The 25,902-nt window shown below is 40.0% G+C and overlaps 2 protein-coding genes across 2 annotated transcripts in view; one reads left to right on the forward strand and one right to left on the reverse strand.

Moving 5' to 3' along the window:
- Window positions 1-539: 539 nt before the first annotated feature.
- Window positions 540-1,731, reverse strand: LOC139693943 (uncharacterized). Its single transcript, XM_071592291.1, has 3 exons — window positions 1,159-1,731; window positions 975-1,089; window positions 540-891 (listed from the first exon to the last, which is right to left on the reverse strand). Exons 1-3 carry the CDS (start codon window positions 1,629-1,631, stop codon window positions 601-603), a joined length of 879 nt encoding a protein of 292 aa, XP_071448392.1. The 5' UTR covers window positions 1,632-1,731; the 3' UTR covers window positions 540-600.
- A 393-nt stretch (window positions 1,732-2,124) lies between these two features.
- Window positions 2,125-25,902, forward strand: part of LOC139693931 (proline dehydrogenase 1, mitochondrial-like) — an 88,625-nt gene continuing 64,847 nt past the window's right edge. The window contains exon 1 of the mRNA XM_071592271.1: window positions 2,125-2,591. Coding sequence (XP_071448372.1) covers window positions 2,265-2,591 — 327 coding nt within the window. The 5' untranslated portion in view covers window positions 2,125-2,264. The remainder of the gene's footprint in view (window positions 2,592-25,902) is intronic.

Genomic DNA, 25,902 nt, shown 5'->3' on the forward strand with positions numbered 1-25,902 from the left:
ATTTCTTCTTTGAGATGAAGACGAAAGAATTAATACCATGTGAGAATGAAAATATAATACCATAAGTGATTTGTAGAAATCTCCATGTCATTCTGATTGAACTTACGCGAGTTGGGCCCGTGTATAGACTTTACGATTAAGTTTTAAGGTGAAGTTTGACGTCCGATTATTAGTTAGGACCTCGTAGAAGAGTTGTATGGTTCACTGGGCAAGCTCAATCCAGGCAGTTATATGAAAAACCTGAGACATCGGATTCTGTTTTTCAAGAAAATCATGAAGAACATTATAAAAATAGTAACTGTAATTAAATATCTACAAGGATATATTAAGTACACATTCGGTATATGGGTACTGAAAGGAAGTTTTAATCCAGTACTTATAGGCTCATTTATAAATCCTGTGTGCAAAAGATTCAGTGGTACGCTAAATAGTTCAATGAAATCATTATCTTGTCCTTCTGCAAGCCATGAATATTATGGGGATGATATTGCGTCAGGCAAATGATCCAGACGTGGGTATATAAATTTTTAATGACATAATAACATTAAGCCGTTTTATTTAGAACACTTGAACATTACAATATCTTATCACAATTCACAGCTATGGCTCTTTGGAATTCCTATATTTTATATTTTGCAGTAACTTATAGGAATATTTAAGTTTAGCCCACATTCCCTGGCACATGCGGATCAATCTTATATCTCTGACTTCTTCTGGTTCTCCTTTCGCAAACTGGTACTGCTCATATATTATTTTTCTTGCGATCTTTAGCTTTCCACGTTGAATTAGACTTAAGGCAAGGTAGAGTTTGCAGCGTGCCACTGTTTGTAGATCTCCCAGTCGAATGGCAATCTTGAACTGATGCACTGATATCCGAGCAGCTACCCCTGCCTTTTAAGTTGCGAATAATAATTTAGATTGGAATTTATCTCAATTTACTTCTTACATGTTTCAAAAACGTTAGAGGCACTTACACAGTCAGTTCTAGCATCCCCCAAAGCAGAAAAGGCACCTCCGAGGGTTGACAACCAAGACATCGTCACGCTCAACACCATTCTTTCGCAGGCAAGGCACTCCATTCTTCTACCCCTGACATTACATTAAAATAAACAGTGAGTCTACGCAAGGTGATCGCCAAATTGTGAGTAGTTTACTTACCATGCGAAGTCGATGATATGTTGCTTTGGCTGAACTAGTTTCACTTTCACAAGAATATTGGTAGAGTTTCCACAAATCGATGATTTCAAATATGCAATAAAATTATTTCTAAATACTTTTGAACTTAGAACACAATACAAAAATACAGATAACTCGTAGCCATTGAACTGGAGTAACAGCCTCGGTGATCTGACCCTTCTCTTCGAACATGACCTATTACAGCACCAGGCAGTTTTACAAACCACACTATTGCCTCCGTCGCCTATCTCTCTGTTATTTGCGTTCGAGTCCTCTGGAATGCAATCACAGCTATATACTTTTTCATAGTTTAACACATGCCCAAAGGTTTTATTTTTTATACTTTCCTTGTACGAGAAAAAAACATGGTCAGTCGTCGCACAAAAATCACTGGTTATATAGAAAAGGTCCCATTTCTGCTTATTCTCATAAATAACGAGACGAATGACATCCATTACTGAAAAATTAATACAAAGACAACATAGTTAACTGCTTTTGACATTATCCAAGCATCTTTTTCAATACCCGCGACGAGATCATAGGTCAATCGAGATGATTTCGACAATCGATCAGGTATCGATCAACCTGAATCTTTCGATTCACCTACAATCGCACTCCGAACGACACGCCTATTTTTTAACCCAATCAAAAGAGCCGATGATAATGACGTCATGAGTTACGTATGAGAAATATAGCAGTGTAGTCGGCAAGCATAATTTGCATAAAAAATTATAATTGTAATATTTACCCATTTTTATGTTGTTTAGGATATGAAAATAAAAAGCTTTTTATTCTTTTGATCATATGATGATTATCAGTTTGGAATTTTGCTGACTTAGTCTCTTATATACATACATCAGTAAATTGAATATTCTCATCATTTTATGACGACAGTATTCTATCGTTAGCTGCGCAAGTTGTATTTGCTTTATTCAAGTATCGGTCGCGACGCGAGAGAGACGTCTTGGAGTGCTCGGCGAAAGTTACTGGCTTGCTGTTATCTGTAAGGGTTTTTGTGGTCAAGATTATATACGGCTTGAAACGTAGCCCGCGGAAGGACTCGGAAATATCTTTCAACGCTGCAGGAAATGGCGTTTTTGAGAGTGGCAGTTAGAAGCAGTGTTTCAAACAAAATTGCATCTCGCCATCTTCTTAAACACTTAGCAAAAAGCCGTTCTTTAGTTCTTGTAGAAACTACTTCGCCTTATGCTTGCAAGTCGACACACGCTGCAGGAGCGATTGGCTTTGATTCGACTGTGGATAAAGCTGAAAGCAATCCTAGGCGAGACAAATTAGATCTTTCTTTCGAAGACACGCACGCAGCATTCAAGAGCAAGACGAACTGGGAAATATTCAGAGCCTACATCGTATATACAATATGTTCGTCCAATTACCTTGTCGAAAACAACATGAAGGTATGTTATAAATCCTTTCTTTGTAGAATATATACTATCATGACAATTTTCCTCCATTCTCAGTAGGAATCTCATATATTTGCATTTTTCTTTGTCTTAGTTGTTGTAAGTATTAAGTTTGTTGCACATCATGAATTTCGTGTATTTATATACCGGTAATTATGGTTAAAATGTAAGTGCCGATAGTTTATTTAATGATATTTCCTGTTTTTAGTTTTGCATATAAGTCTTACTTGACCAGAAAGTTTCTAGTCCGCTTTGTGACCGTCTAAAATGTTTGTTGGGTTAAATTTGACTGATTTCATCGGGTGTTAGTGATTTCTACCTTCTTTTCAACATGTTGCATATGGTTTGTTCGTATTGTAGGTTTACAAAGGATGGCGTAACATCTCTTGCATTCATCCGTAAAGAGTTACAAAATATTAATGTCTTACCCTTACCGCTTGTCCATTGGGCGGACGTAACATTGTGGCATGTTCAGAATAGCATGGTTTGGAACGACTCCCCTATATCAATCACATTGGATTCTTCAATATTTACTTCTTCAATCCTTGATAAAAAGGGTTTATTCCACTATGATGTATTTAATTGTGTTATTTCAGTAATTAAACAAGTGATAATCTTCTGCCGTGTATTTAATGCAAAGCTCTTAGGATTGAAAATATACCAGAAATTCCGGGTAATACTGTCTAGGCTACTTTTCTAAAATGGCAGAACTTAGTATGAATGACTTTGGTCGAATAAGTTCTTTCCATATGACCTTTGCATAATGCAACGAGTAAATGATCAAGTTTTGTGTATAGATTCATTCAATTATAGGCTATTTGTATTGCTTATTTGGCCTGGTTCTGCTGTTTTCTTTTAGCTGCGACCAAACCATTGATACCATTACACTTTACCATTTGTGCAATTATACTAAAACATACAAAATTTTATACAAGTGTAGGTATAGATTTAATTTACAATTTCTGTTTTGGGCAAAGGGCGAAATTTCCTTTCGTATCCATATTTGCTTTTTGGAATAAGTACCGTAGTTACATTGTTTACCATTGTTGTCTATAGTTTATTTGGCTGCTTTTGGGGGTTAGTCACATTTGTTTATACTGGTCAGGTAGGGATTCTTTAACCCTACGTTAATGAACAGACTCGTCGTGCGTTATACGTGCTTGCCTTCCTTTTCTCCAGCCCGTAGTCGATCGATGATCTTCAAGTATGGAAGTTAGGTTTTCCAGAATCTTCCGTGTTTTGTTCATTTCAACATTCTACATGCTAAGTGTTATTATTTTACATTTACTTACGCGTGGTTATATAATATCTACGGTTGGGGTTGCCATTGGGATATTTTTCAAAAAGTTCACCCGAAAACCATCATTATAGGTTTTGTTTCGACCTTTTCAGCTAAGCTCTTGGGATCGCGATTCCTTAAATTTTAAATATTTTGCCTCGTAAATTCGGTTACAGTTGGAGTGCCTTTCTTTTATCGGTTGTCGATTTCGCCTTTCCGTGTGTGTAAATATTTTTGCAGTTGAAGATGTAGCCTGCATTAAAAATTTTGTTTTTGTGATTATGATTTCATTGTTATTATCTGCCACAGCCTGTAAACATGATGATTGATGCTGTAAATAATGAAGAACCCTTGTTATCCGAATACCAGCCCGAAATAATATCGTATTTATGGGATCTCAAGTTCTTCATTGGTAGGGTGTGTTCAGAATGGTAGTCTACCTTCAAAGATGTGTAGGAGCTTGAAATAGAGGTGGTGCCTAGTATTTCAGGAATCGTTTGGTTTAAAATCAAATGTTTGTAAGCATGCCCAAGTTAATTTTAATTTAATTTTGGTGATAAACCTATGGGTATCCGTGATTTCTGAATCTTTCTCGATTCTAGCGAGGAAAGTTCTACTTTGTCACTTAAGATACGTGATGCAGGGCGATAAATAACCCGCCATGACTTGGGCAAAGGTGAGAAAAACTGGGCGGTTAGAGTTTCGCTTTGAAACCTGCTCTATAGGCCCATGAGACGGTGCTGCCACTCGACACTCTTGGTGTTGTCACGAGTGGAGTATTGCGTGACCCTGTCTGGAGGTTGTGACTGAGAACCAGCGTCCTCTTCTCTGCCGTCCGGCATTACCAGGGGAGGAATGTCGTTTTCGCTGGATTGCGCGGTGCGAAAGGAAACGACCGGCTTCGTCATGATTTTTAAAGATAATTTTACGTCGGGGTGTTGACTCGAGAGTGGAATGCACTTGCAGTTAGCTTCTGCGGAGACGATCTTTACCCGTGCCGCTTGAACGATCACTGAAATGTTTCTGTGTAGGTATGTAATGTAGGCCGGGCGCCTTGTCGAGCGCGTTTTACCGCGGATGCGTTGCATTTATTAATATTTCTCACGATTGTCTCGGGTTTTGCCGCGGCTACATTCATGAGGGTAAAAAGAAACTTGACTCTTCCACAATAAAGATTTAATATTTCACGACCATGGTTTCGATGCTGCGCATCATCGTGTGTAAAGTATCTTTTTACCCTCATAATGAAGGAATTCCACGCAGATAGATTCGATCATATAAGGTATTTACAGCTACAGCTATTTGGCACGAGGATAAGATTGATGCTCAGCGATGGAAATTCCATGTTTATTTATTGGATAACGATAAAAGTAGGTTCATTGTTTAATTGGTGGCATTTTTTTGTCCCCGTGTTTCATGCTGGACAGTTTTCACCTTTAGCATTTAGTGATTATCTGCTGTAAAGAGGTAGAGAATATAGAGATGACTCCACTCGAAAACAAGGGTAGCAGCGTTGAGAGTTCAGTTTGATCCAGAAAAATGGGATGAAAGGTAACCGGATGTGAATGCTAAGTGTAGTGAATTTTAGTTGTTGGCATTATCGGCTAAAAGTCGGCTGTCCTCCGATTTTCATAGAATTTTCCTGACGGAATTATTTTCTCAGCTCTATAAACGAGAACTCAGGTGCAGGTGGGAAACGGGGAGTCAGGATGGGCAGTGTTAGGAAGGGGTGTAAGGCAGGGTTGCCCATTATCACCGTTGCTGTTCAACCTGTATGCAGAGGAAATGATTAAAGAGGCATGGGAAGAACTCGAGGTAGGAATGAAAGTGGGCGGGGAATTCGTAAAATCAGTTAGGTTTGCTGATGACCAAGCCTTAGTTTGTCAGTCAGCCAAGGGGCTGCAAGCATTGCTGAGTGAATTGGAAATTCAGTGCGACAGGTATGGGATGAGAATCAATATTAAGAAAACAAAGGTTATGCGATTTTCTAGAAAGAAAAAGGCCAAGCTTAACATTAAAATAGGAGGGCAAAAACTAGAGCAGTTTACGTATCTCGGTAGTGTTTTGGACCAACACGGTCAAAGTAGTAGGGACGTAAGGAGAAGAATTGCGCTAGGCAAGGAGGCTTTCACAAGGAGGAGGGAGTTGATGACAGGGACGTTGAGTAAGGATGTTAAGAAAAGACTCGTAAAAACCTTTATATGGAGCGTAGCTATGTACGGTGCGGAAACGTGGTCATTGAAGCAGGAGGATAGACGTAGATTGGAGGCTTTTGAAATGTGGGTGTGGAGAAGAATGGAGAAGGTGAAATGGACAGAGAAGAAAACAAATGAGGAAGTACTTGGTATGGTGGGCGAAGAGAGGGGTTTGTTGGGAGAAATCCTGTGGAGGCAGGAAAAGTGGATGAAGGGGGTATTGACCGGCAGTGGGATGTTGAAGACTGTGATAGAGGGTAGAATGTTGGGCAAAAGAGGAAAGGGAAGGAACAGGATAGGGATGTTGAACGGGATGAAGGGAGGAAGAAAGTACTCGGAGATGAAGAGGGACCTGATATAGAGTAGGATGATGGATTTTGTGTTTTGTTAGGAGTAATAAAATATTTGTTTGGTAGTTGTGTCCATCCAAAAACCTACCTTAACCGGTAGATTACCTTAAAAAAAACGAGAACATAGTACACTACCGTTTCTCCAAACTCGTTTCTCGCTGTCCGGTAACGAACAAGTTGACTTCCTTCCCACTTTGAGGGTAGAGTTCTCTACATCGTCCGTCGGATATGTTAAGCTTTGGACACCTGATGCATCTCCTTTTGATAGAAGAGTAGATAAATGGCGATAGTATTTCTCCATTCCCCATAACATTTCCTAAGCCTAATTACGTACACGCCCAAAAGCGGAAATAGTCTCATCATTTGGTTACATCTGTAAATGACTAACCACTGTTGTTTTGAGAAAGCTACCCAGGGTTACATGGTTATTTTATGTTTAAATGTGCACAACGTGAAGAGCGAGACCAATTATGATGAAGTAGAAGATACTCATAGAATGTGGGCAGCAAAAAATCCATTGATGGAGATGCCCGAGGTTCTTGTCTGAGTTCAGAAGGAAGCTCTCATTCCTTGAGGTTATGTAATCACCTTTGTCATCGATAGCCTAGCATTGTGTGTAACCATGATGTTCCAGCTGACTTATGATCCGACTGCCCGTAATATTTTAAGTAACGGTCTGATGAACGAGGGGATGTATTTTCTAAGGAAGTGGGCGACCCGTATAACACATGCGTTTTGTCCTAAATACTTACCATTCACAAGACCAGGCAGTAATTTATGACGCCCAATTGCCAATTGTGATTTTGAATTAGAGCTCGAAAATGATAAGTCGTCGTTTCCTCCCGAGACTGACAGAAGAGTTGATTCGGAGTAATGCTGACTGCATAAATTCTAGGATACAGCAAGATGTCTTTGTTTTTACCGTTTGCTCGTAAACGTAGTAGTAGTAGTTTTGAGGGGAGGCGACCGACAGCTGAGGTCATTTGCGCCATAGGGGATGGACAGGAGAGGATGAAGGGTGGAGAGAAACCCGGCGTCGGCATTAGCCTACTCTTTACGAAAGGCGCCAAGGGGTCCGCAGTTTAACGTCCCATCCGACGGACGACGTACTCACTCAAAGTGCCCTCCACAACGCACCTCAAGTAGGGATCGATATACCTCTGAAAAATATTCAACACCGCCGGGATTTGAACCCGGGCCCTCAGGGTGGGAAGCCAGTACGTTATCGTAAACGTTCCTTCGCTTGAAATTATAGCAAAAGCGTATGGTTTTTTGATATTGTGTGGTAAATCATATGAACCTTGTCAATTATAATGTGAGTTAACGTGCCAAGTTTCGTGCAGATAACGTTTCATGTAGCAAGTCTACTTGTAATTTGAAGAAGTGCACTGGCAGCTAATTTTCTTTTGTGCAAAGCATTTTCTCGTAGATGTTTGCATCAACATTTTGCCCTCAATGTGTAACCCTTCATAATTTTTTGTTCGCCAATCGCATATGATCGGATGTCGTACGCTGGTTTGCACTCACGGATATTACACCGTTAAATCATTAAGAGCTGCTTCCGGGGGTGGAGCTGGCTCCTCAGAATACCTCCACCAGATTTTTTTGTAAGCCAATTATTCTAGGTAGTGTGACCTTTTTTTTCTTCCAACTTTCACGCCACCAGCGAATGCTGACAGTATTTTTCATGAAACACTGCGTCAAGTGTTATGGATTGACGTTATGCAATGCTCAGCGCGGTGACAACTCCGTTCGTGTTCGACCACGAGTAAGTTTGCTTCGCTATGGCTTCTATCACGTCGGATTTCAAATTTGTAACCTCGTCGAAAATAAGATCAAGTTGCAAATATTAGATAAAGATTTTTATTCATGCCTTCTATTCTTTCTGTTTTACTGGGCTTTTGTTTTTTTTATATGCTGGTGTATGTCAGTTTCTATGGCCCCGACTCAACACGCAATGTCCGGGTGTTATTCATTTTAATATTGACTAAATTTACTCATTTGTATTTTCTCATTTTAATTGTTTCAAGAACTTATCTGGGACTTTTTCCTTTGAAATATATCCCCCTTTTTCCATTTTTTGCGTGAAAGTTAATGAATCATATTACGCATTTCGGATATGAGTATTTCAGAGTTGCCCAATATGACTCGGTTCCGTTGTTCTGTAATTCTTTTCTGTTGTAGGATTTAAAAATTAATTTGCTTCGTTGTTCAGCGATTGGCACTAATTTCATATTATTTGCGGTAATCAGTACGATAGGTTGCTAATTAACTTTCTCTTAACATAATTCATTCGAGATACCGAATAGGAAACATTTAACGTTGGACAAAAACTGGGCCAACGAAATTCGGAATCTTTTTTTGTCTTTATTTGTTTTTATCAAACATTTATGTTGTAATTGGTTTGATGAACATTCTTATTAATAAATGAGCTGATATTTAAATTACCCTATTATTCAACCAAAATGTGCAGTTTCTTGTACCCCGCTGCCATGGCGCGTCTTGTCTCATTTTTGCCCCCTGTGATTTTGCTTTATACATTCGATCGATTTCTGGCATCATTGAATCGCGAGGTATCGTCAGTTATATTCGCGAATGATGGTTTGACCTCAATGCTTCTTTCAAGCTCTCTCCGATTTGAGGAAAGTCACGATATGTTTTGTTTGAAATCCTTGACTGCACTCCTAGCTGATTGTGCTCGACAGTTACATTAATTTTATCCTGTACTCTAAGGTGCTTGTGCAGATAAATCGTGAACTTCACCTCAGTATTGAATGGACTTCCAATTGAGCCACAGCTCCCTCGAAGAGCTAATTCATTTTCTTCCACTCAACCCGAAGACTTGCACTGCTCACCCATCTGTCCACTATCTCGTGCTGACTGGCTCTTTGTTATCGTCCAGCAACAACCTGAAGTCATTTTCCCTCACCGCCTCTTTCCCCTCCATTCCTACGTTTCTTCAAGGTTGTTATTCCCTCCCCGCCCCACTCCCAGACTGAAGTCATTTCTTTGGCCCGCCTCTGCGTTGCTTTCTTCGACCTTCTCATGGCTAAGGAAAGCCAGAAGCTCGTGGCAGCAGTTGGATGGGATTCGCCATCTCATGGGTGATCTGCTCTCTTTCAGAGCGTAAATATTTGTTCTTTTACCGTCTGTTTTAACAACCGGTTCGCATCCCAGAATAGAAGATGCAGTTTATCCAATAACTCACTTCCCTACGTGTTGAGCTGAGCGTACTTTATTTGTTTGATGGGCAAGTTATTAATATTGCATCCTTGTCAATGACCAAGGATAATTTTTCATGAAGAATGGGCAAGGCTCCAGTAGTGTGACCCAGTGGCGATTTTTCATGCAGAACAATGACATAACAGTTTTAGGTTTAACTTTGTGGAATTCCTTCATTATGAGGGTAAAAAGAAACGTAACATTCACACGGTAAATTGTTCGAGCTTTTGGCCCTCTCAGAGGCCTTCTTCAAGAGAGACTGAAAAAGTTTTTCAGTCTCTCTTGAAGATGGCTTCTGAGAGGGCCGAAAGCTCGAACAATTTACCGTGTGAGTGTCCTAAATGTTGCTATTATATTCTATTTGTGTTATATTGTGTCAGCCCATTATATATATATATATATATATATATATATATATATATATATATATATATATATATATATATATATATATATATATACACACACACATATATAAATAAAAATAAATATATATATATATATACATATATATATACATATATATATATATATATATATATATATATATATATATATATATATATATATATATATATATATATATATACACACACACACACACACATCTAGTACGCCTGTCCTTTTCCTACCCCTCTCTCGCTTGCCTATCGTCCTTCCTTCTGTCGCAGTATACTTGTGTATGTACGTATATTTTTTTTGGCTGACTATGCAGGTCATTGCTAAACGGAATTTTCTTTTAGGAAAAGTAATTCGTCCTTGGTACGTAACTTGAGGGAATATTTTAACAAGGCTCGTGTATGTATCCTGTGACTATTTGTCGTTGTCTTGCTGAATTAAGTTGAACGGAAGTAGTTAGCATTAAAGGATATTTAGCATTGCATTTATTCAGTAGAATGTAGATGGCGTCACGTCTCAATGGTTGGTTTCTTCAACTCATGTCGCTGTGGTTAGTTAGCAATGGTAGTAAATACCGAGTTGGAGTCGCATTTCGCCTCATATGCCTTTTTTGTGAATTTTAATGTAGAATAATCAAATCACGGTTTGCATGCTGTCTTCAACTCATTCGATAGGATTTCGAGTTGATGCCTTGTAATGCCTAAATTTTATTTTCGGCAATAAAGATCGTTATTTGATGGACATTACGTGAATAGCCGACTTGACCCTATTATTTATGTTTAAAAATTTCTGGAGTTCCTAGCTAATTCTGTGCGTGTATTCGCACTTGAAATGATATTGGTAATCCAAGCGTATTTCAAGTCCAACGTTCTTGATCATCCGTTGGTATGATTTGGCTCGTGTTTCATGCGGCCTCGTTCGCGTCTGGAGTGGCTAGGGCGAACGGTCAATGTTCCGCGTTCTGTTAAGTTTTTTGCGACTGAAGCAAATGAGGGTTTCGATGGCACCGTAGCTTTAGAATTCGATTGCCGTCTTGGGATTTGTGCGCCTGCGTAGTGGTTCGATTATCTCCAAGGCGTTCTGCAAGGTGTGCTCTGGCCAGCCATTCCTTCATCGGTTTGACTTGCATCGGCTGCTCATGAATGGGGTGCGTGCGACGCGTTGACGCAATCGGTGCCACCGTTTTGTGGAGGATGGTCTTTTATTGGTTTTGCTTGAGGAACCCCCTCGGTTTCTCCTTTTTCAGGAGTAATTTTTTTGACTGCATCCTCTTTTTTATCTGTTTATACTCTCTTATCAGAGAGTAGGCCTCACTTTTAGTCGGCGTTGGGGATTTTTATTATTGTTATATTTTTTAAAAATTAACAGTAAATAGCCTGGTGATGTCCATATGGCAGACGAACTGTTAACGGCCAAGGACGGTCCATTGTATAAATTGATATGTGTCTGAGATACCAATTATAGAAGGCGACCCAGTTCAGTTCACACAAGGACTTGGTGTGACCTCTGACCAGCGTGTTTTTGGAATCTTGTGGAATCTCCCAAGGAATGTTCATTCATTGTGAGATTCCCATTTGCGGTTCATTGACTTGCACTAAATAAGTTAATGGGCATGACATGATGGTTCAATTGTAGAAATATCATGGTCAGGAATTTTATTACCTTGATATACAAGACTCTAATACAAGGACTTGGCGTGGCCCATCTGGTTTATACATATATTTTTGGGTTGGGTTGACCATGTACGTATTTACGCCTCCCATCCCGTTTAACATTTTTGTGTACCGATATCGTGTTATTTTTTATTGAGCTCGAATAAAGTTTTGCAATTGATTTTTAATCCCTGCCGCGATATTTAGTTCGTTAACACGTTAACAGGGAACCAAGAGCTCTGCATGTTAGGGTAATACCTTTAGCTTAGATTTCATTTGTCAGGGTCCATTAGGCTGTGCAGAGTATTGTACCTTTGAAGCACCAGAAAATCTAACTCCAGGCACCTTGTCTATTCGTCTTTAAGAAAGTGTTAATACAAGTATGTAATATTAAAGAAATTGCTGAAAATTCAATGCGATCCAAGTTTTGATTTTATGAGTGGCGCTGTTCAAATAAATGTTTTCACGCTACATTTACAATATAAACATTTCGAGATCGTATGATTATGGTCTCGTTGATTGTTTTTGTTTTCAGAGCCAGCCCCGTGTCAGAAAAGAAACGGCCTTCAATTGAAGCCGCGATGTAGCAATGTTGGGCATTTAATAGTTTATCTCGCAAACTCTTTCTCCGTTGTTAGCTTTTCTCTTTTCTGATTCTGTACCGCCGTTATGATATAGGCATCTACTTTTGTCCTCCGCCATATGGCAGTTTGTCGAGTGGTATCTTGGTTTTATTTTTCTTATACGGTGCGGAGCTATGTAGCGTATTGGAGGTAATATTTTTTATCGTAGTTTCTAAAAGTTACCTCGGACTCAAAGTTCATATAAGTATATATTTTTGTATTCAGGCATTATGTTGGCAGGTTTGGTTGAATAAATATTCCCTAATATGTTGCCCGTTTATTCGCTTGTTCTCAGCCCCTTTTCTACTAGGAATACTCTTCTCGAAAGAGTACCGAGAATACTAGTAATATTGGTAGGTAATTTTCACAGTGGTTTCATTAATTCGTCGTGCATATATTTAATGTGTGTAGTTTCAATCGAGGTATATTGGCAATATCAATTGTTTGTATGTTAAGTAATGGCATCTTTCCGTTGCTTTCGGTGGTCTTTCTGGATCTCACCGTCAGTCTCTCCTCGGAAACTTTCCACGAATTCGTAACTACTGGTTTCGGCTGTTGTGTTATTCATGAGGGTACCACCAATCCTCTGGAATGAGGTCCCTGCAAGGGGAACAGCGGTAGTGCATCATAGGTTTAATAACTCAGTTTCGGCTCGTGAAGGTGATACGCATTCTCGTCGCATTAGCGCAGCACCTACGCGGTGAGGAACGAGGCATGAGGGAGAGTCACCAATACCCGATGGGTTTGGTCAATAACGGCGTGACTTGGTGTCGTAAGGGAATTCTCCCTATTGTTTAAGTAAGATCTGGTGCTTTCCCGGCGTATTTGCTTGATGAAGTTTCCTCGGGTCTCCCTATTGTTTCACTCGGTCTTCAACTAGTCTTCTTAGACAACGCCTCGCGCTCAATTGTACGTTGCAATCGGTAGCTTTTTCACTTTATTCCCCACAGAAAGAGCTTTCAGATTTAGTGACACAGATTTCTACGGAATGGTTTAATGTTTCTCGAAGAAAGAATGAGGCTGGTGGTTTGGTCTGGGAAAGTGTTTAATGAAAGAAACTTTTATGTCAGGCATATCTTGCGCTCATTCCTGTGGGCGATGGTCACCTTTTAGCAGCAGATTTTTTTAAATTCGTGGTTGTGTTTGTTGGTTTTTTATATTTTAGTCATTCTGGTTCTCAGATTTTCCGAATGGTTATATTGTCTGTTCTCCCATGGCCGATAGCAAGGCGGAAAATCATGGTCTCGAAAAGTGTTCGAAAAAAAAGACCGACGATGCACTGATTATTTGCACATTATTATCGATTTCCCGGTTTTGTGATTATCTTTTTTTTCTATTCACCACACGAATTGCGCATTACGTAGATATCGTAGAGTGGCGCGAGAAGTAAAGTTTCATGTGGGCTCTCTTCTCAATTTCTTTATCACAAAGCCTCGATACTGCCGTAGAAATCCGTGTTGCTCCTCACAGCTGCGCACAGCATAGCCAACGGTTGGTCTACAAGGTTGCAGAGAGAAGTCGTTGCTCTCTGCCAACCGTGAATGAAATACGTATCTGTCAAACTTTCCTGTCGCCATTGCACGGAGGGAGTCGTATTTCTGTCACGGAGAAAGAAATCGCCTTCATCGTTTACCTGAGGTCGGAGAACATCATCAGCTTCTCTGTAAACACGGTCGAGAGTTCATGTTTTTTTCTGGACGATATTTTTCTTATTTGCACCTCCACAGGCATGGAGGACCACGCGAGCCCACTCGCATCTTCTGTCGGCCGATTTGTTATTCATGGAAAGCTTGGCTTCGGAACCTTTCAGTTTTTATACCCTTATTTACATCACCACACCAATGGCGTCGTTTAGTTACGCTCTTGGCGTTACCTGCTCCTTTGCTCACTGCTTTTTGTTTTTCGGATCTCTTTTTTTACACCGTCTGTGGCTTGCCTCTCCCATATCCGTCGTCGGCTGCGATACCCCTTTGATTTTCCTCTAATTTTACTCATCTTTCCACTTCGAGGAAGTCTGGCTCCTTCTTCTTTTTTTCTCTTTTCACTTATTGTGTCGTCGCCGTGGTCTTGGTAACCTCTGATAGTAAGTAGCCATTGGAGACTTTACTAATTATTAGGGTGATAGTCGGAAAATCGGTAAAAGGTCAATAAATATTCTTTATCTTCATGCATTCTGGAAAATAGACGAATATTTCAAGAAGTAGTTAATATGATAAATCGTTAAGGGGATTCTCGTTGGGATCAATGATCCATTTAGTCATAAGACCAGTTCTACTATTATTTATTACATACGAGTAGTACCCTAAAAGCCACCGCTAGGGTGTGTGGCAGGGGATGATTCCACATCAGACAACTTTGGACCCAAAATACTTGTCCTTCCTTGCGCGGTTGGACAACTTTATTCTCATCCCTTATTGTTCGTGGATTAGTGACATCTTCTGTGTATCTGCCCTACACTTAATCTATCGAAATTAATTTAAATGATCTCTCTACCGTAGTACGATGGGGCTAAAAATGCGTTTTAACATCATCGCAAAAGAGACATCCTTTCAATTTATGCAATAGATTTTTGTATGTCATTTAACCCTCGCTCCGTGAGTGATTCCCTACCTTGCTCCTCTAACAATTTCGATACAATTCTCAGTTTGTTGTAATAACGATTGAAATATACTAAACTATTATTAAGACATGCTCCTTGTCACGCAGCAGGTTTCGAATACAAGGAGAACGGTTCGGAGACTTTGATCATCACATGCAATAATTTCCGCAAAAAGAAAGTGGAGAAATGTTTTTTTATATCTACATCTATTCATTATGATTCGAAGAAGTTGTTCCGTTACTCTTTATTGTTAATACATATTGATGCAGACAATTTTTGGCAGCTTGAGTGAGCCTGATCTTGTACATATATTTATAGCTATGATGAATCCCGTCCTTTTTATGACGAATATCTGTTCAAGGTCATGGTGCACTGGATTTTGGTCACTTTCGTTACCAATTTTGTATGAAATTGATGTTCGTAACTGAGTAATTCGTCTAGCTTTGAATATACTCGTATCATCGGTTTGTATGTTTGAGCTTGAAATCGCGAATTTCCATCGATTTGAGGTCAAGGGGAACTAGGTAAGCAAAATTCATTTTATGACGGTTTCGTACTTGGAATCTAGTTATTACATACTGTTTTTTCATTTGTTTACGATCGTACGCTCACTGATTGGTTTGCGGGAATGAACAATTTTTTGTCTTGGTAACTTCTGTCAAGTGGCCCTTATCACGGACTGTGGTCTGAATAGCTTCATGAAAGACTTTTACGGTTCAAAACCAGTTTTCCCTTTTAAGGTTTACATCCATTAATGGAACACTTATTAATACAGATTAATGCCTCCTCAATTTAAACATTTCAATTGTATTTAAATGACCTTGGTTTGTTTGTTGCCTATAAAAGGCTTCGTCAAGAGCAGAAAGCTCCTCATTAAAATGACATTTGTGAAATCGTTCGCTGATTGCATGTTGCATTGTTAGTTTGAGAGCTGCTGGCTATTTTGTTAACACCACCCTGGCTCTTTCTTAAGTTTTTTGTTTTGCCGGTGTTTTTCTTAATTTTTAAATCCTGATTCGCAATCGAGCCAATTTTGCGTTGCTGAAAAATTGCTTCAAACATAAATTCATTCTTGAATGTTTCTCAATGCACTGGGCGTGATGATGACTTAAATTTAACAATCTCTTGAAATCACGCATTTCCATCGGACGGTTGCATTTTCCTGTTTTCACTGATCGAAGTTTCCCGAGGCGATAAGCTCCAGCAATCATTTTGTTGACTTGCTCCGCTTCCCCCCTGACGTGTTCGCGTATTCTCCTGCAACCCTTTCTGTCTCCATTTTAAATCTTCCTTACCCCTTTTTTCATAAACTCGCGTCCGTTTTCTTTATTCCTTTTCAATTAGCTCACCCCGCAAGATGTAATGTATTATTATTTAGCTTGGACCAAGTGTGTGGTTTCCGTCATTTTTTCTAACACCCCTCTGTGGCTTTTCTTTATGTCTTCTAGGTTGAATTTATTTCCTATGGCGTTCGCGCACAGTGCGCAATCACTTTGTGTTTCCTGTTCCCCCCAGGCGTCACCTACACCACCATCCTCCTTTCCGCCCGAAAGCCGTTCTTCGGTTTATATCCCAATTCCCCCTCGCGTCTCGGCATCTGGCCCGGTGGCGCAATTTATTCATCCACTCTCGTCAAGAGGTGGGCCATTGCGCTCAATTTCGCTGAAGGTCGTAGTCTTTTTTTCAGGGTGCTCGCGCTGCCGCAAGGTCATGCTTCCCCGCCCATGTTTTACTACCGTCCAATTGAGCTCCTAGTATGATTCGGTCATCCTGAATCGGGCGCCGCCTCCCTTCATATCCTCATCTCCCCCCCTTCATTATTTTTTATTCTTATTTCTCCGAGTCGTCCAAACTGTGGCGGCGCCCGTGGGCGATATCCATTTCATGACACAGACCGTGGTAATTTTATCCCCTGCAAGTCGGATCAGTACTGGTAAGGTCCGGCTTACGTATTGCGTTGATATTGTCGTCGGTTTTTTTTCTCTACTTTCAAAAGTGGCTTTCTGCCTGGAAGAGTGCTACTGGGTATCCCTGCCTTCATCAGCCAAACAACCATTGTGTGTGGGTGAAGTTTCAGTTTTAGTGTCTTTTTGGGAACAAATTCACTCTATAATGGTCTTTAGGGCCACGTGGTAAATACATATACTTGATTTAAATACTTATTTCGCCTGATTGCACAAAATTAAAATTGATTTATCTTCAGTAATAGTTTGAGGAACGTGTATAATTTTAGTTCTAAATTTTTTATTCTAAATGGTTTCCTGCTGGACGTTGAGTAAGGATGTTAAGAAGAGACTCGTCGAAATTTAGATATGGAGTGTAGCTATGTACGGCGCGGAAACGTGGCCATTGAAGCAGGAGGATAGGCGTAGACTGGAGGCTTTTGAAATGTGGGTGTGGAGAAGGATGGAGAATTTGGAGTGGACCGAAAGGAAAACAAATGAGGAAGTACTTGGTATGGTGGGTGAAGAGAGGGTATTGTTGGGAGAAATAATGAGGCAGAAAAAATGGATGAATGGCTTATTGATCGGCAGTGGGATGTTGAAGACTGTAAACAGAAGGGAGAATGTCAGGCAAACGATGAAAGGGCCGGAACAGGATAGGGATGTTGGACGGGATGGAAGGGAGGAAGGAAGTACGCAGAGATGAAGGACTTAATTGAGAGTAGGTTGCTGGATTGTGTTTTGTTAGTATTCACAAAATGTTGTTAGTTGTCTCCATCTAAAACCTACGTTAACCGGTAGGTTACTTAATAGCCATAATAATGGTATCCTGCTATTAATATTTATGGTGTGCTGCTATTTTTTGCAATTATTATTTATTGTTTGTTAATGACTAAGATTATTGTATTAATGTCGAATTATAATTATTTTTAAATCTGCTCACGTTGCTGTCATATTTTGTAATCAGACTCGTGGAAGGCTGAAGTATTTGAGAAGAAATAGATTTTCATTACTTGGACAAGAATTCGTGTTATATTATTGTGCGTCGGACGTAGGTCCTGAAACATGTACCCTAAGCATTAATTGTTGTAATAGTACCTTTGGCAGTTTATAAGAAATAATTATCTCCGATTGAACGGGGAAACATATCTTGACCATTGCCAAATTTGGTCAAATGGATCTTTTCCTTTTCTTGGAGGAAAGTTCGAAAATATTTGGGATGGCTTCAATATTTACAAGGTTGTTGGGGGGGGGGGAGATATATTTTTTTCACGAGCGAAAGTATTGCGATAGAATAAATATGAGAACTTATATAAAACTCTGGTATATTCCTTTATATTATATATTATTGTAAGGTTTATTGCTGAAGAGTGCATGGCCATACAGGTTAAGCATATTCTTTTTAAGGAATAATTACGGGAGAACGAGCCTAGGGCCTCTTTGCAGATGTTTTGGTGCAATTGTCAGGGTATTCGAGTATAAGGTAGGACCACCTTAACGGTTGTATTTTAATGACGCCCCGAGAAATGCGCTCTTGACGGTTGCCTCCTTTCCCTTCGCCGTCGCTCTCCCGTCCGCCGCGAGCTCCCCCCGCATTCTATTTTTTAATCGAATTATCGCCGTTACGCACACCTTCTTTTCCGCTAAAATCTTATGACTCAGACATAACGTGCATTAATGAGGGTCCCTCTCCCTTGTCGTGTGGTGATATTTTCCCTCACCAAGGTCGTTTCTCATCGACTTATTCCCGTGCGTATAATTCTAGTTCGGTCCCAGGGGAGTTAAGCCGCTATGGTAACGTCAAGAGTTGGATCTATTCCCGTCAGGTCCGGCCTCTACATTTGCTTAAATTTCTTAGATAACTCTTAAGAGGTCGTAGAGAGGAAGATGTCATGCTTTGATTTTCTTTTTTCGTAATTGAAGAAGCAAACTCAATTAGGACATTTACCTTCTTTTTTGAAGAAGTTAATCGATTCTGACGTGGGTTGACGCATTTTGACGTGTGAAGTGTTTTGACGATTGGCAATAAAATGGTCAAGTACTCGAGATGAAATTAAAATGTGTAACTTTTTCTGTGGCGTTCGTGATTATACTTTGAGTTGATTTTCTTTCACAAAATATTGTGATTGTTCATTTAATTGTACTTGGAGGCCAGACTTGAATTTATTCGGAAACGATGGAACTGGAAAGTAGATGTTAACCAATGAGCGAATGATCGAATTAACTAGTGATCGAACCAATGATCGAATTTGGTTTCCAATGGTGTTCATACATCAGAATCTTCTTGGATAAGGTTCGGAGCGTGATTTCCGCAAATAAGTGTAAGCGTTGGCTTTGCCTTCCTTGGTAGACAAGCGTAAAGCCGTCATCTCGATTGGAAAACTTCATATTCCTTCCATGTTCTTTATAAGTATAAATATAGTGCGAGTTTATAAACTATTTGAATTTTATTTAGCAGAATGGTTTGCGACACTTAAAAAGAATAGCCAGAATATCCTTAGAATTTGGGAAAGTGTGAAAACCTGCCCCTGATTTTTGTATCAATGGCATAATGTTAAGAAAATCCTCAATGTTACGGAGCTTAGCATGTAGTTCATCAACTTGTCACTTGAGTTTTAAATAAGCAGCCAAGGACTTGCATTGAGATAGGTTTGGTATGGCGTAATGCCAAGGACTCTCCCTAAGGACGGTTGTAAAAATATACTAATGAATTGCACGTATGGCAGTTCGGATGAATTGGGTGCCATCGTGAAAAATCGAGAGAAGTGTTTGAAGTACAACTATTTCTACGGCCCTTAAGAAAGTATTACCCAACATTTCACTTATCTGAAATAAGTTAGGTACATTTCTTTTATTTGTTATATTCAACATTTCTGGGAGCGTTGGCGAAACAAGGAATCATCCAGCCGCAGACGTGTTTATACACCCCCAAGTCCTTCGTGAAGGGCCAATCCGGTCATATCGAATTTCATAAAACCTATTCATCTCATTCATTTTTCTTATTTATGTATTTATGAGTTATCTGAGTTCTTTATGTCGATTACTCTGTTAATATTTATAAAATGTAATAAGAGTAGTTTATCGTTTTACTATATTTTATGTATTGAGGTGAATGCGATCATTTATAAGTCTTGTGGACAAAATTGATCGCAAGCTTTAGCGAGAAGAGGAAGTAGGGGTTATCGAAGTAATTTTACATTTAAATAGTGGTTTATTGTACAATTTAATTTGTATAAGGGATATTTAGGAGTGGTACTCTGCCTCTCCTCTTGTATCCCCGGTGGTTGTGCTGAGTTAGCTGTCGGATATGAGTATAACATAGCCAGCTAAAATTGAATAAGTGATCTAGTGCATCGTGACTGAGTTCCATCTTATCATATTGAACTATGATGTTATAAAAACTCTCGTTTTCAGACTGGCAACCCGCAAGCATTCGCCTCCCAGTCGCTCGATAAATTCCGTTTCACGTCGCTGCTGCGAAACGGTTGGCATTCTGCAACCTCTTCGTTAGCTAGTTCTTGAGGATCAAGATTCTATTTCCACAAAGTTCGGAAACTTGCGTTCAAACGCTTATCCTTCTCTCTTTGAGTGTCCGTTGAATACAGATCCAATGAACCAAAAAGCAAAAGGATAAGGGGTTTCTAAAAGCAGAAAATTAGCATTGCCATGGCACAGTTCTTGAACCAATGGGGGCCTAGAACCTAGGCGCCTGCCTAATGTTGGCCGGCCGCTCAAGTGCCGGTCTTATCGTTACAATTTGGAGGTACCGTTGCGTAAGTCTTGTGTAATTGGGTCTCGTATTTGTCCCGTCCTTCGTGTCCGGAAATTCAAGGAGTAGTTAATGCAATGTGGATAGCAAAACTTTCAGCGTTGATCTGGAGTGGTGAAGATATTTTTTTTTCACCTAAACGCCGTCATTTCCTCCCGCCTCTGTGCCGGTTAGTCTGACCTTGGTTTTGGTGCGATTGCAATCTTTTTCAGTTCGCGTGCTGTCGCTTTGTTGCGGTTCTTTTGTGTCGTATCGTGTAAGGGTAAGGTCACGAATGTTGGCAAATGATAATTTAGTCTTCGCAAAGAGTGCCTTGTGTCCCAAAAAAAAAGGTTTTCCGACGGTTGATTAGGTAATCATATTGAGCTGATACGGGGCATTCCACATATGTTACACGTAACTTCATACTGAAAGTGGGGTTCAATTTTCCAGCAGTCGTCATAGTTGCGACTAGCAAAATCAATTTAAATTTGCAAACTTATATAGAGGAAAAGGGGAGGTGTGAGTTGACGTTGGGAGGCAGTTGAAACTTGTGTCAAATCGTATCATAAGGGAAGACGGATGTTTAATATGTCAAAACTATCATATGGCGTACTGCTGAAGCCCCCTTCTTTGGTTTTGAGTGGAAATTGACTTTTTCCCTGTTAAAACGAGTTCCTTTGTTGCTTTCTCACGGCGTAGCCGAGGATCTCGTTTTTCCCGCGTTACAATTGAGTCAGGATGACGAGGATCTAGTCACGCAAATTGCCCCACCGGCCCAGTCTTAGTAGAAAAAAGCCTTCAACGGCTCCTTTTTGTAGGGAATTACCTGTAGTGGGACTAATTCTTTCGGTGTGTAGGTTGCAGACGTTCCCACGGGTCTCGAGGGAAGACATTAATCCGTTTATGTATCATGAGCTCTTTACCTTGGCTTCGGCTGCTTTTCATCATTATCCTTGACCCATGGTTTGGTTTTACGAAGCCCACGAAATGCCAATGAGCATTTTGTCTTCAATGAAAGGATTACCTTCAATAAATTTTGAAGGTCAACTGGTAAAAATGTCGCTGTCTTTCAAGTGACGAATATTTCAGTGAAGAACGAGCACCGGCCCTCGAGGGGGGGGATTGTTCATTATTTTTGGGGCATTAATTCTGTCGTTGCCTCGTTGTCATAGCGGACTGACTGTTAGTTAAAACTATATAAAAGTATAGGTGCACCAAGCATCTCTGCGCAATCATGATCAGAACTATGCATTATGACTTCAAATATCTTAAATGGGCTACTTATGGATAATGCAGAAGGTCATTATACATTTATTTTGCCCCAGTGCATTTCGTCGAAGCTGATGGATTTACTTAATGACGTGATTTATATTTGTAATAAAAAATGAGTTAATATTTAGGTTGTGTGCAGTTGTGTTCGAAGACATTAGTTCTTAGTTGAAAACGGATTTATCTGACGGCATGCATGCCAAATGTGGACGGAAATTGCTATTTAAAGATAACTGAAAACATTATTTTACGCTCTATTCAAGCCGATACCAAAATTAGCGTACATACTACGACGGCGTGAAGTCTTTGCGACATCTGAATTGAGTTTTCGCATTGCGAGTCTAAATCTGAGGAATGGTTGTGCGTTGCATGGAATTTTTTCGGAATCGAATTTACGGAACTATTTTACCTCTGTTGTCTTCCAAGCCCAGTCATTGCCGCTGGTATGGAGAATGTTGACATTCTTTTTCTTAAAATAGTTATATAAAGTAGGTATAATTCCGCCAGTCCATTTCATTTAGTCGCAAGCGTTCCTATCTGAATACACTGTTGCTCAGGAGGTGTATTTTTTATATATCTTGCTCTTTACTTACCTTATTCCGTAGTGTAATTCTTCATTATTTCGATTTCCTCTAAAATTTGGCCGTATATTACGTCTTATGTTTCAAGGAGTCAAGACTTAGACGATTAATAGCAATGGAAGGGTTCTATAAGTTGGCGACGACTTCTTTGAACTATTAAAAACTCAATATTTTAGGCATTTATTAAAATAGGCCGTTGTTTGTCTTTCAAATTAATTTTTATAAGGCTACTTATTGCCTTGTGTGTGATGAGGGGTAGAAAATATTCCTCCGTGGGTTGCTCGGCTGTGGTCTAGCGATGAAGCGTGTTTTCACCTCTCCGGCTGAGTAAAGAAGCATAATTTTCGTCATTGGGCGACTGACAACCCTCGCGAACTTCACCGAAGACCTCTTCATTGCCCCAAAGTGACAGTTTGGTCCTCCATAGGCATTATTGGGCCATATTTTTTTGAATCTCGAGGTTCAACTGTTACTGCAAACTCTGTGTGTTTTGTGAGATGCTGGAGAATTTTTTACCTCATAAAATGGAAGAGTATTGTGAGGAATATGACACAGAAGCCTTATGGTTTCAACAGGATGGCGCCACGGCTCATACCGCCCGCCTTGCACGCCAAATCCTGTAAGAACAATTTCCCTACCGCCTGATCTTAGGAGGGGATATTTCCCCGTGGCCCCCTCGCTCCCCGGCTTTGGCGCTATGTGATTTTTTTCTTTGGGGATATCTCAGAACTGAGGTTTACAATGTTCCAGGTATTTAAATGCTTGGGCTCCGCTCGCGGTATTTAATTTTTCTAAAATCTCTCCCTGTTGCAGCATTGTTGAAAATTTTCGATATATTTTCAAATATTTATACCATGATAAATAAATAACCTATGTTAAATAGCTTATTCTATTAATTAAAAATTTTGCTTACGTTGGATTTTATATTTTCACTTTTTTATTCGCCTTTAACTATCGAACCTCCGGTCTAAAAGTTTAGTTTTGTGTGATATAATTTGAAACGATCCCCTAAATATATGCCTGCATTGCAGTCGGGGCATCAGGAGCGCACCTGACATCTTTTTGGAGGCCTGGACTTCTTCCCGGTCGGCCGTATCTTTTCAACGAAGTGCCTCTTAACCAATCTTCCTCACTTGAACTAACACTATCACTTGTTATGACGATGCAGACAGAAAGAATGATACACAAATGGCTCCAGAGAAATTAGATAGGGATATAGCGTCCGTTTCAAAAAGATAAGGCGAGGGCGGCGGGTTAGAAAATGGGATGTGGAAGAATTAAATGGATTGACAAGGAAGGAGTACCAGCAGGCTGTAGAGAAAACCAAGGATGACGGTAAAGAGCTGAGTACTGTCGAAGAGAAATAGGGATGTATTAAGAAAGGGATATCGAAAGCCGCGAAAGGCACTATAGCAACCATTCACGGAAAAAGGACAAGGAAACCATGGATCACTGATAAGATGATTGCAAAGATGGATGAGAGAAGAACATGGAAGAATGTAAACACAGAGGTTGGCAAAATGAAGTACAAAGAGCTTAATAATAAATTGAGGTGGGTAACAAATAAAGCATAAGGTGCGAGTATATAGAAAGTGTGTCGAGGAATGGTGAAATTGGTGCGCTATACAGCAAGGTTAAGTCACTATCAGGAAGTAAAAAGGGAAGATTTATCCATTATTAAAATAGAATGAAAGACTCGTACTTTTCCACAGATTTATGGGAAGGAAGATTTATGCTAACAGTTGGAGATAAAGGCGGGTAAGACGATAGTTGACTCAGGAAAGATCCAAGAAAGATGAAAGGAATATATAGAAACCCTGTATGCTAAAGAAGGCCAACAAAGTTAGACATCGAAAAGAAAAATGACGTAGAGGAAGATAGCTTAGGTCTAGGCATACTCGACGATAATAGAAAGGGCATTAAGGGAGATGAAACTAAATAAGGCCGTGGGGATGGATAACATTCCTGCTGAACTACTAAAAGGTTTAGGGAAATGTGGGAGGAAGAGGCTTTATGAACTGATTCATAGTATCTATTAGGAAGGAATCTGGCCGGAAGACTTGGTGAGATCGGTGTTAGTATCTATTCCGAAAAAGGTAAAGGCTACATCATGTGAGGGCTACAGAACAATAAGTTTGATATCCCACGCAGCTGAAGTTGTTCTCAGGATCATCAACAAAAGGATAGAGAGTAGGGTAATGATTACTTAGGGGATGATCAGTTTGGCTTGAGGAAGGGGAGAGGTACGCGTGAGGCTATTTCGGTAATGAGATTATTAATCGAGAGGAATATAGAGCACAACCAGGAGGTATTTGCCTGTTTCGTAGATTTCGAAAAAGCGTTTGAGAGTGAATTGGGAAACTAATGATTATATTGAAGAAAATAGGAATAGATTAGAGTGAGAGGAGGCTAATCCGCAACCTGTACATGTCTCAGACTGCTCAGGTGCGAGTAGGGAACGGGGAGTCCGGATGGGCAGTGTTAGGAAGAGGTGTAAGGCAGGGTTGCCCATTATCACCGTTACTGTTCAGCGTATATGTGGAGGAAATGATTAAAGAGGCATGGAAGAACTGGGGGTAGGAATGAAAGTGGACGGGTAATTCGTAAAATCAGTTAGGTTTGCCGATGACCAAGCTTTAGTTGGTCAATCAGCCAAGGGGTTACATGCATTGCTGAGGGAATTGGAAATTCAGTGCGACAGGTATGGGATGAGAATCAATATTAATACGACGAAGGTTATGCGATTTTCTAGAAAGAAAAAGGCTAAGCTTAACATTAAAATAGGAGGTTAAAACCTAGAGCAGGTATAACAGTTTATGTATCTCGGTAGTGTTTTGGACCAACGCGGTCAAAGTAGTAGGGACATAAGGAGAATAAATGCGCTAGGCAAAGAGGCTTTCACAAGGAAGAGGGAGTTAATGACGGGGACGTTGAGTAAGGATGTTAAGAAAAGACTCGTAAAAACTTTAATTTGGAGCGTAGCAATGTACGGCGCGGAAACGTGGTCATTGAAGCAGGAGGATAGACGTAGACTGGGGGCTTTTGAAATGTGGGTGTGGAGAAGAATGGAGAAGGTGAAATGTACTGAAAGAAAAACAAATGAAGAAATACTTGGTATGGTGTGTAAAGAGAGGGGTTGTTGGGAGAAATACCATGGAGGCAGGGAAAATGGACAAAAGGCGTATTGACTGGCAGTGGTACGCTGAAAACTGTAATAGATGGGACAATGTTCGGCAAACGAGGAAAGGGCAGGAACAGGATGGGGATGTTGGATGGGAGGAAGGAAGTACTCAAGAGATGAGGAGGGACCTGATGTAGAGTTTGTTGCTGGACTTTGTTATTAGTCACGAAGTGTTTATTTGGTAGTTTTGTCCATCCAAAAACCTACGTTAACCGGTGGATTACCTTGTAATGATCTAGCAATAAACACGAACAGAACCGG

The sequence above is a fragment of the Hetaerina americana genome, unplaced genomic scaffold (genome assembly GCF_022747635.1).
Source record: "Hetaerina americana unplaced genomic scaffold, ioHetAmer1.1.p SCAF_5, whole genome shotgun sequence".
Lineage (NCBI taxonomy): Eukaryota > Metazoa > Arthropoda > Insecta > Odonata > Calopterygidae > Hetaerina > Hetaerina americana.